General features: G+C 32.8%; 2 protein-coding genes across 7 annotated transcripts; one reads left to right on the plus strand and one right to left on the minus strand.

The window, feature by feature from the left end:
* Positions 1-1,122: 1,122 nt before the first annotated feature.
* Positions 1,123-4,876, plus strand: LOC105787910 (probable RNA methyltransferase At5g51130). Its single transcript, XM_012614542.2, has 8 exons — positions 1,123-1,503; positions 1,605-1,725; positions 2,632-2,679; positions 2,963-3,230; positions 3,976-4,063; positions 4,195-4,260; positions 4,387-4,455; positions 4,580-4,876. Exons 1-8 carry the CDS (start codon positions 1,288-1,290, stop codon positions 4,667-4,669), a joined length of 966 nt encoding a protein of 321 aa, XP_012469996.1. The 5' UTR covers positions 1,123-1,287; the 3' UTR covers positions 4,670-4,876.
* Positions 4,877-5,433: 557 nt separating this feature from the next.
* LOC105787528 (casein kinase 1-like protein 3) lies at positions 5,434-10,178 on the minus strand. 6 transcript variants are annotated; one of them, XR_008197756.1, is made up of 15 exons: positions 9,969-10,178; positions 9,848-9,888; positions 9,661-9,730; positions 9,413-9,561; positions 9,167-9,333; positions 8,978-9,039; positions 8,821-8,884; positions 8,652-8,736; positions 8,428-8,554; positions 7,954-8,036; positions 7,744-7,801; positions 7,469-7,548; positions 6,746-6,883; positions 6,200-6,280; positions 5,434-6,099 (listed from the first exon to the last, which is right to left on the minus strand). XR_008197756.1 is itself a non-coding variant. In XM_012614190.2 (14 exons), exons 1-13 carry the CDS (start codon positions 10,042-10,044, stop codon positions 6,754-6,756), a joined length of 1,236 nt encoding a protein of 411 aa, XP_012469644.1. In that variant the 5' UTR covers positions 10,045-10,175; the 3' UTR covers positions 5,434-6,099; positions 6,746-6,753. The 6 variants fall into 6 exon arrangements, 2 of the variants coding, with proteins under 2 accessions (XP_012469644.1, XP_012469896.1); XR_001131670.2 differs by having other exon boundaries at positions 6,746-6,927; positions 9,969-10,177; XR_008197755.1 differs by lacking the exon at positions 6,200-6,280 and having other exon boundaries at positions 9,969-10,177.
* Between the last annotated feature and the right edge of the window lie 558 nt (positions 10,179-10,736).

Raw genomic sequence — 10,736 nt, forward strand, 5'->3', positions numbered from 1 at the left:
TACCATTTTCAGCCAAAATTCATGTTAGCCGATTTTTATAGAATTCATAAACAACCTATATTCGTAAAAATTTCACATTAAATCCCATGAATTTTACTCTTTTAACAAATTAATCCTTTTAACATTAAAATTACTAAAAACACTTAATAAAATACTTCTATTTAACAACCAAGCTTAGTAATTTATCAATTAAATTCATAAACACATGCAACTCGTTCATGAAAAATCCCTAAACATTTATCAGTTTTACAATTTAACCCCTGGGCTAACTAGATTAAGCTAATATGAGCTAAAAAACATAAAATTTATTAAAAATGGGATAAAAAACACTAACCATGCATGAAGAATCAGGCTTGGCTGAAGCTTATGAAGCCAACAATGAAGTTTTCCATTTCCTGTTCGGTGATGAAGATAGAAATGAAGAAGACACATGCTTTTTATTTTCTTTTGTTTTAAGTTTATTTATTAAATTACTATATTAACCTTAAAATAAACAATTAAAATTCCAATCTAAAACCCATGAACCGTCCACTATTATCTATAAAGGTATAATTACTACATAAAGACCTCAATTCATGCTTTTATATTCATTAAATACAAATAAAGCTATAGTGATTGAGTTTTACATCTTTTATAATTTAGTCTTTTTTAACTAATTAACTGTTTAAACGATAAAATTTCTTAATCAAACTTTAATATGACCCTAATAACACTTCGGGCTCGATTTTTATAGAAATGAGGTCCCGATACCTCCTTTTCTCAAACCACTTGACTTTAAAGATTTACCACTTGAACCTATTTAATCGTTCAAATAACATAAATTATCAAATAAAAAATTATTATAATACCATATTTAATATTTGAGGCAAATAAGGTGTGATTTATTCTCCCTTTTTTTGTTGTCTGTTTAATTACAGCTTCCCCCTGAATGGATTGATCAATTAGATTCAGGCATTCAGGTCAGAAAAAGAAACAATTTAATTAAAATTAGATTTGGGATGCAATTAGAGCATTTTAAAAGTTAAGGGTCAATTTAAAATGTGTGATAATTTGAGGACTTTTGGTGCAAATTACTCTAATATATTCAACATTTATATACAATTGTAGCACTTTCCCCTGTTGAGCTTCTTCTCGTCTTATATATATGAACCCTAAAAAAATCTTCTCTAAAACCCTTTCAAAAACCCTAAGAATCAAATCCAAGAGAAAAAAAGAAAATTCTAATTTATAGGCGCCGTTGTGTTGCTTCTTCTTCTTCATTTGCTTTCCTCTACACAAAGGAAAGCTATGGCGGAAAGAAACGAAAAGAAACGCAAAAGAATTGAAAACACCCAAAAGCAGCAGAATAAAAAACAAGATGGTGAGGTTAAGAAAGAAGAAAGAGACGGAAACAGTGAAGAAATGGCCAAAAAGGGTCAAGAAATCCAAGCGAAGAGTAACTCAAATAAGAAATTCAAGAAGGTTTTCCCTTACGGAAATTACAAGAGCTATTATGGCTACAGAGTAAGAAAAAAACCCATTTTGTTATATTTCATTGTTTTGTTTTATTTTTGATAAACAAGTTCTGGGTTTTAATTGTGTATATGTATGTATGCTTGTTTCAGATTGGAAAGGGTCCTGAAAGGGAAGAAGATCCTCGCATTAGGGTGTTGAAGAAGGAGTGGTTTGAAGGGAAAGATTGCTTGGATATTGGGTGTAACAGTGGCGTTGTTACAATCCAAATTGGTACTTTCTACTATATATATTTATATTTCTTTGTATGTGTTTTTGATAATGTTAGGCCATTAGGGTGCCATGGTTTCCTTGTGTTTTATATGTTCCAATGTTACCTGGACGCAGATTGATTGTTACTAGGAACAATAACTAGAACTTAATTTTCTACTTCTAGAAAATCTAATTCGAAAAAGGATAGTCTTCTGTTGTTCGTATAGGATGAACGAAATACGATTTATTGAAACTTAAAATGTTATTTTTTGAAATTATATACATATATATATAGGGATGGTCTTCTCCGGTTCATATAGGAGGAAAGGAGTACGATTTATTGGAACCCAAACTGTTCTTTTGGGAATTACATATATAGGGATAGTCTACTCCGGTTTGTATAGGAGGAACGAAATATGATTTATTGAAACCTAAAATGTTCTTTTTGGAAATCATATATATAGGGATAGTCTTCTCTGGTTTGTATAGGAGGAACAAAATACGATCTATTGAAACATAAAATGTTCTTTTGGAAATTCTATATATAGGGGATAGTCTACTGCGGTTTGTATAGGAGTGGAATATGATTTATTGAAACCTAAAATGTTCTTTTGGAAATTGTATATATATCATTTTTGCGTTTATATAAGTACATAATTCTAAATAAATAAGTTTTGAAGTTTGTGAATTGTTTTACTCGATAATTTTATAATAAACTATATGTTGATGGGAATGGATTGCTAGCTTTCCTTGATTGGGAATGCGCGTACCAATTCGAACATTGCTTGGGAGATAGAGATTTCCGGTAATAGAGGTTATCTTCTAGGTTTAATTTTTGACAATAAAATATGATGTTAATTTGTAGTAGTTTGGTTGTATTTGTTAACATTGGTATATTTATGGGTTTTTTTTTTCATACTTATGCAGCAAAGAAGTACAATTGCAAGAGCATCCTAGGACTTGACATTGATTCTGGTAAGATTCTAATCTTAGCCTTAATATTGTAAGAAAATTGGCATTTTGACTTATGTTACTTGGAGTTCTCATTTTTCTTGAAATACCCGTGTCTGACACTCATGTTCAACATGTGGATATTGGGATATGACGTCCAAGGATCCTTTAAATACATATCTGATGCTCATACCCGAGTTCGAGTAACATAGATATTGACTATGTTTATGTTGTAGTTTGTGTTTTTTCTGGTGTTGAAGTTCATGGTTTTATATTAATCCAATTTTTTTTGTTTTTTCATCCTCAGCTTTAATTGAAGAAGCATTTTGGTACCTTCGGAAATTTGTGAAAATGGAATTTGCTGAGAAGAAAAATACAAACAATACCAATGTAAAGGCTGTACAAGATGTAAATGAGTCGGAGCAGTGTACTAATAAGTCTTCAAACGAAGGTGCTGACAACGGTTCAAGCCATCAGTCTTCTTGTGAAAGAAATCTATCTGATATAGTCTCTTTTCGACAAGAAAATTTCGTGAGGAGTCGTCCGCATGATAAGCAGTACGATACAATTCTTTGGTAAGTCTACTCCCTTTCATAATTGTAACTTTTTATTAAAGATTATACATCACATGATGGAAAATGTCTTTTCTCCAGTATCCAATACAAGCTATAAGAAGAACAACTAGACTAATCACTGCTAATTGGTACCGTCCTTAAAAATAAGTTGTACCCTATGATTCTGCTGGGGGGGGGGTCAATTTTTTTCCAAGAGAAGTCTTTGAAGTGTCATCCACCGAGCAGTCAATCGGACTCTCAAACAGTGGAGGTATTGTGCCTAAGGTGTCTATGCTCAGTTTAGCCGAAGGTTTTTGTCTTTCAACTCCGAGGAGATTCCAACGGGTTCACGGAGTTTAGGGACTGTCTAATCACCGAGGAAATGTTTAGCAATTGGCCTTAGTGGGTTTTGAACCCATGCCCTTAAATGACATTAGTGGGTAAGAACATCCCAGGCATAATACCTCCATTGTTTGAGGGTCTGATCGTAGACACTTCAAAGACTTCTCCCAAAAGAAAGCCGCCCCCTCAACAAATTCTAAAATGACTTTACCGTGTCCTATGATTCAAGAGCTATGATCAATTATTCGGCTCAATCTTCTTATAGAGTGCTCTATGATTTGAGAACTCTGATTATTTTGCTCATCTTTGAAGTGTAGTCTTCAAACTTATCATACAGAACATAAAGTGATCTTGTATACATGTGGCTTTGATAGTGAGTTGTACCTGATTTATTGTTTTTTTCACGGATCCCTTTGCAATGCAGTTTGAGTGTGACAAAGTGGATTCACCTGAACTGGGGTGATGATGGCTTGATTACCGCGTTCGGGAAGATTTGGAGACTTTTACGTCCGGTAATTTCATTTTCACCCTTGTCGGGCTAAATTCTCTTCATTTATGAGTATCGATTTTCTCTTCAGTTGTGGAAGAATGCATATACTGTTTGTACTATTAGTCGTGTTAACCTGCATATGATCATGAACAGGGTGGCGTTTTTGTATTGGAACCTCAACCTTGGTCATCATATGAAAGGAACCGCAGAGTCTCTGAGGTATATTCTTTTTACATAAATGAGAACAATTATGGGTGAGCCTTGGGGGTTCGATGGGTGTGAAGTGACATGCTTTATTAATGTTGGACCCTTTAAAAAACCAACTTTTTACACGACATATTGCAGACAACAAGAAGTAATTATCGAGATATCAAATACCGACCTGATTTTTTTCGGGAAATGCTTCTAGACAAGGTATGTTTTCGTCATGAAATCTCTGTTTAAATCTTTGTTTAATGTTTGTTTGAGGTTTCCATCCAACTTGGTAGAGGCACATTTCAATCATCATTGCCTTATGAATTGTGTACATGACTTGCAGATCGGATTCAGAAGGGTTGAAGTTGTAACTTCAGATTTGTCGGGAACTAGAACCGGTTTTAATAGACCGATCTTTGCATACTACAAATGACCAATTTTGATAGTTCGATTTTGTTGAAGGGGTACCGAGACTAACTTGGACGTGATTTTTGCCTGTTACCAGACATGGGTTTACATATCTATGGGGGCAATGGCGCAAGTGCACCCACGGGAATTGTAGAACTTTTTGTAAAATATGCTGTAACTAACAAAACTTTGAACTTGGCTTTGAGTGAAATCTTTGTTACGTGTCTTTAAATTTTTGTTGGTGTTAAGGTTTACACGTTCTAATTTTGATCTGACTTAATTATAAACGGCTTAACAAATCTTTACTTGTGTATTTCTGGTCTTATTTGCTTTTTGTATGTAAATTGTCAAAAACTAAACTTTTTAGAAAAAATTAGTTGTCAACATCGTTAAATTATAATTTTGAATAAATTTAGCGTAGCTTGCGATTATCTTCCAAGTTGATTTAATAAAATTAGTTAATTATGAATTTCAAATTAAATACTAAAACTTAACACCATCACTAGATATCATATCACATTGAAAGGTGCCAAATGTTGCATTAAACATACAATAATCATAACTAAAATAATAATAAAAAGATCTGAAATAATTCAAGCACAATGACCCGAAATAAAAAAAAAATCATCTAAATAAAACGACACAAAAAGATTGACACATTCCAACAAGCCTAATTGACAGGTTTATTCTTTGTTTCAAACCATTTGATTGAAACAAAACCAGCAACACGCAAATCTTCGTTTGTTCCAACTAAAGCTATTTAAAGTAAATGAGATATAGCCACTGATATTTACAGAAGATGAACAATAAATAATCATATGGATTTGCTTACATATGTCATTTAACCTTTTGATAATAATAATAATGATTTGGCACTGCCCCAAGAGTTTTCAAGGAAGACCAAAAATGTAAAATCAAAGGAGCCCCAGTTGTAAGGACAAAGAACATAATGTTTTCATCGACTTTTTCCATTCTGAAATAGCATTATGTATCGGAAAGTAGATTGTCAGCAGTTGTACATACGATACATACATACATATATACCTGAAGGAGCTTGAAGTAATGTCTTGTCTGCCTCGCCTAGTTTACGCGATACCAGCATAGTCACATAGAGCTCCTCAGTTCTTCAGAATCCAAGTAGACACAGCAAATGTGTAAAAAAGTTATTTGTTCATTTTAATCTTCTCTCATTATCCCGAACAGATCCGCATCATACATGATTAGACAAGCTCGGCAGAGATATGTATTGTAACATGTTCCTTGTCATAGGCAAGTTGAAATCAAAGGCAGAACTTAACTTTTACGGCACGTGCACTGATGATATTTGCAGAATCAAGGACTCGAAGGGCCCTTTCGAGATTTTTCTAGATTTTCCATAAATAGTTTCTTCAAGCAGTCCTTTCTAGATTTTCCGTGTTAGAAGAGGGATATACATTTTACGGTCTTCAAACACACCTACAAATTAGAAGCATGAACATGTATAATTAGAAGGATTATTTAAATTTAGATAAACGAATATATATGATGAACAATTGCTAGAAAAAAAAATTCATACCATACACTTTGACAGGACATGAGAAGCCGAAATATTTTAAGTGATGCACAAAAACAAATAGAAATTGCGCTGAGAAAACAACTGGAGAATGAAGGAAAACATGAAGCTAAAATATTCAACAACTTCAATGAGTTCGTTAAAAGGAACAGATAAAATTGAAACGCATGCAAATAAAAGATTGCAGTTGAGGCAAACAAATGTCAAAAATGAAATTGGACTACCTAATGGTTAGAACATAGTCGGTCCATCACGCATAATTCACATTTAGGAAAAGCCAAAGAAACAAAGGTTGCTATTTGGGTCATTTACGACATCTACAGCATGGGAATCATACTTCAGGTATCAGTATTCAGTAACAACCAAAGGTTTATGCGAAAGAAAACTGGGGTTTTAGGTGAGCTAATCATAGATGCATCACTAGAATTCCTTAACCTGAACCATAGCTAATGTTGAGAATATTTGGTCAATGATGCGAGTATACCAGCATTAATTGCATTTGGATAGAGTTCAACTTAATAGAAACTGATCTATGAGCTGATAAATTACCATTTTCATCATTTGGCAGATGAAATGCGCTGCAATGATGATATCCAACTACTGGAGGGACCGATTTTGTTTCCATGCCCAGGCCCAGAATTAGTGGTTTCATTGGGAAATGTTGATTTCTGCTTTCTTCTTGCGGTACTGGCATGTGCAAACGAAGATGAGGGTGTATGAGGGTAAAAAATCTGACAAAACCAAACATGAAAATCAATATCACAAATGAAGCTAGAATGCACTCAAAGATCCAAAAGCACTAAAATAATTCCTAATTAAGATAAATAAACAATAAAGAGCTGTATCCATATATATCTACACAAACAAGAATAGCTAAAACTACCATGTAGGTCCTTGTACTAGGAGCCGGATTGCATTTTTCCCCCTCTACTAAAAAAATGGGCAAATTAGTCGTTTTTGTTAAAAAATTTATCCATTTGTACTGTTAAAAACTGATGTGGCTAACAAAATTACCAAACAATGATATGTGGCATGCCATGTGTACCTCATGCTAACATAATGGGATCAGTTTTTAACAGCAAAAATGGATGAAATTTTTAACAGGACCAACTTGCTCTTTGATCTAATAGACAGGGACTAATTTGCCCATTTCTTGAGTAGAGGGGGCAAAATGCAATCTGACTCTTAGTACAAGGGCCTCCATGTTACTTTTACCACAAAAATAGTTGGCATAAATTTTCCTTCTTCACTGAAATAAGATCTTGAACTTACATTTTTCTCAACAGGACCCGAAACATTGTTTGATCTAGTGCGCTCTGTAATATCAGTCAAGTAAGAAGGATTAGAACTTCCTGAAATTTAAACAAACACAAATCCTATTTATTTCCAAGTAAAACTAACATCAATAACAGAATTCGGAATTTCTCTAAAGATAAAGATCATTGATGATTTTACATCTGAACCCTATCTCTTCTTTAATCCAACAGATAAATTCCTCAAGACATGATTCAGTCATTTGAGCACAAAGTGCGTCAGCAGGAGCTAACCTTGATGATTGTTCACATCCACGGGAAAAGGATGACTGCTGCTACCTCCAGGAACAGGCTGTAATTTGGGGAATATAATCTTATAAAAAAAATAGATCTTCCATTTAAAGAATACAGTTCCAAATCACTAAGGCAGGTCAAAAAATATATACAACACTAACTGCAATATATATTGTTGCACATTTCAAGGAAAAGAAGTAAGCTACTAACAGAAAATCTGAGCTCAGATCTACTTTTCTGGGCTTGCTGGTACTTGATGATAGTCCAATCAAAAATGTAGTCAAACTCATAACCTATAACAAAATAGAACCAAAAATTAGTTTGCAATAAACCATTTACAAAAGTTTTCATTTATGTCATTCCATTGTCATTTGCTAGCTCAAATCCCGACACTTGGTCCAAGAAGCCAACTAGCGGGGGCTTTTTTCTTCCCCATTCAATGGCATATTTTAACCAGTACTGTCAAAAGGACATCACCCTAGATCACAATCACTTTCTTGAGTTCTTCAGTAGCATAGATAAAGCCTCATGCTTTGCAACAATGAGCCCTTTAGAACATGGAAGACATAAAAGAGTGTAGCACAAGCTAATTATGATGACGAACCAACACATGCATTGTATAATCAATGCAGCTCAAAAACCTCTTTTTAAAGAATTTGAAAAGTAAAATGCATCCAACAATACCTTCACGAGCAAACAAATCACGGAAAAGACGCTTCAAAAATCCGTAATCAGGACGTTGATCAAATGTCAACGAATGGCAATAATGGAAGTAAGATGCAAATTCCACAGGATGGGACTTACAAAGAACCTTGATCAACAAAAGTAAAAGGAAACAGAAGCCATGTTAATCAAATCATACTAGAATCACAATATAGAACTGAAAGATACAAAAAGCATAGACACACCTCGATAGGAGTGGACACCTTCTTCTCACATATTTTATCATATTTCTGCTTCTTTGTGCCAGCTTTCAAACCTTGCCATGGAAGGCTATATCATGAAAATTTTGGTCAGCTTTATACACAAACAAATTCCAAAATATTGCCTTAGAATCACTGAAAATAGGCTGTCTACCTTCCTCTAAGAAAATATAGAAGTACATAGCCAAGTGATTCCAAATCATCCCTTCGACTTTGCTCTATGAAAAAAATAGACAAAATATCCAAATAAACGAATGCATGCTTAATTCAATTTGATGAATGAAAAAATATAAAAAATTGTCTTCCCTTACCTATTCCAAGATGAGTATTGCAACTGGCATAACGTGCAGTCCCCGTTAAATTCTTGTTCTCTCTGTAAGAAGCAAAAGTAGTTCAAGACCCACATATCACACAATTGTAGTAAAACTGGTTTACATATAACAGGCCAAAAGAAACACAAAGACAAGTTAACAAGCAACAAACTAAACCCAAAAAACTACCTGTATGGAATATGGCGATTAGTCGTGGAATCTCGATATCTTTTTGCTAGTCCAAAATCAATTATATAAACTTGATTTGCTTTCCGACCAAGTCCCATGAGGAAGTTATCAGGCTTTATATCTCTATGAAGAAATCCCTTAGAGTGAACATATTCAATTCTTGTAATCTAAAATAGATTCAATCATCAGAATACAAAATTAAGTAACTATTTAAAAAAACACAAACTTCCATTGATTTTAGCTCACCATTTGATCAGCCAACATTAAGACAGTTTTCAGCGAAAAGTTCCTTCCACAATACACAAAAAGATCTTCCAAACTCGGTCCGAGCAAATCGAGAACAAGTGCATTATCTTCACCGTCTACACCTGACCATTTTATGCTAGGAATTCCACCTACGCATTAATTAAAATCATAAATAAATAAAAAAACACTAATTCCTCATTTCACAGTTCTAAAATGCAAGTAACTTTAACTTCTAGCAGAACACTTACTTCCTCCTTGAAGAATATTGTACAGTTTTGCTTCGTAAAACAGTTGCGGATGCTTCGTTTTATTGTTCTCCTGTAACCGCCAAAGTAAATTAGCAAAAAAGGAGAATAACAAGTGATTTTCAATTCTAGCTCTCTTTGCTTAAAACGATAATCAGATAAAGAATCTAAACAATTAAACGACACTTACGATCTTAACAGCGACTATCTCAAACGTATCGATATGCGTAGCTGTTGAAAACAAAATCAAAATGATTATAAATCACTTTAAATTATACACAACCAAGTATATATATTGAGTGGAGACGAACCGAGATAAATTTCGCCGAAGGAACCACTGCCGATCTTGCGACCGAGCTTGAATTTGCCGCCGACGAATCGTTCCATGCTATTGTATCGACGATTTCGAATCGATCAGATCATCAAAGCTTGAGAATAAGGTTCAATAAGTACTCTTTTTTTTTTTTATATTTCTTTTATTCTTTTAAGAAACTGAAACCACAAAAGAGTAGAGAAATACATATAAAAGTATGAATTTGAAGAAATTATATTACTTAATTTGTTATTTAAATAAATTTTATTATTTATAAGTTTTATTATATTTATAGATAAAAAATCAATTTTACTAAAATAATTTATTAATAAAAATATTATATTTATAAATAAGAATTTTAATACTTTAACTTAAGGCATAATATTTTAGTATTCCATTAAATTTTTATTTTTTAGCCCTTAAACTTTTTTTATCAAATCACCCAAAAATAGTTGAAAAGTTAAATATTTTTTAACTTTCTTGACATGGTATACACAAGAATTGCCACATGAATGACATGTCAACATTTAATTAACTCTTTTAAAATTAAAAAAATCATTAAAACATATATGAAAATTATTTAAAATTTTGATATTTTTAAAATTTTAAAAATTAATTAAATATTGTCATGTCATCCACATAATAATTTACCTGTATGTCACATCATTAAAATTAAAAAAACGTTAATTGCACTTTCCATTTTAAGGTGATTTAATAAAAATATGAATTTAAAGATTAAAACTACGAAAAACTAAATGAAGATTTA

This window comes from Gossypium raimondii, chromosome 7, assembly GCF_025698545.1.
Source record: "Gossypium raimondii isolate GPD5lz chromosome 7, ASM2569854v1, whole genome shotgun sequence".
Classification (NCBI taxonomy): domain Eukaryota; kingdom Viridiplantae; phylum Streptophyta; class Magnoliopsida; order Malvales; family Malvaceae; genus Gossypium; species Gossypium raimondii.

Coding starts and splice junctions, on each gene's coding strand:
- LOC105787910 (XM_012614542.2), top strand. CDS start 1,288: ATGGCGGAAAGAAACGAAAAGAAACGCAAAAGAATTGAAAACACCCAA. Junction 3,231..3,975: donor CAGTACGATACAATTCTTTG/GTAAGTCTACTC, acceptor TTTGCAATGCAG/TTTGAGTGTGACAAAGTGGA. Junction 4,261..4,386: donor GGAACCGCAGAGTCTCTGAG/GTATATTCTTTT, acceptor GACATATTGCAG/ACAACAAGAAGTAATTATCG.
- LOC105787528 (XM_012614190.2), bottom strand. CDS start 10,044: ATGGAACGATTCGTCGGCGGCAAATTCAAGCTCGGTCGCAAGATCGGC. Junction 8,737..8,820: donor CTATATTTTCTTAGAGGAAG/GTAGACAGCCTA, acceptor TTCATGATATAG/CCTTCCATGGCAAGGTTTGA. Junction 8,037..8,427: donor TGATTTGTTTGCTCGTGAAG/GTATTGTTGGAT, acceptor ATTTTGTTATAG/GTTATGAGTTTGACTACATT.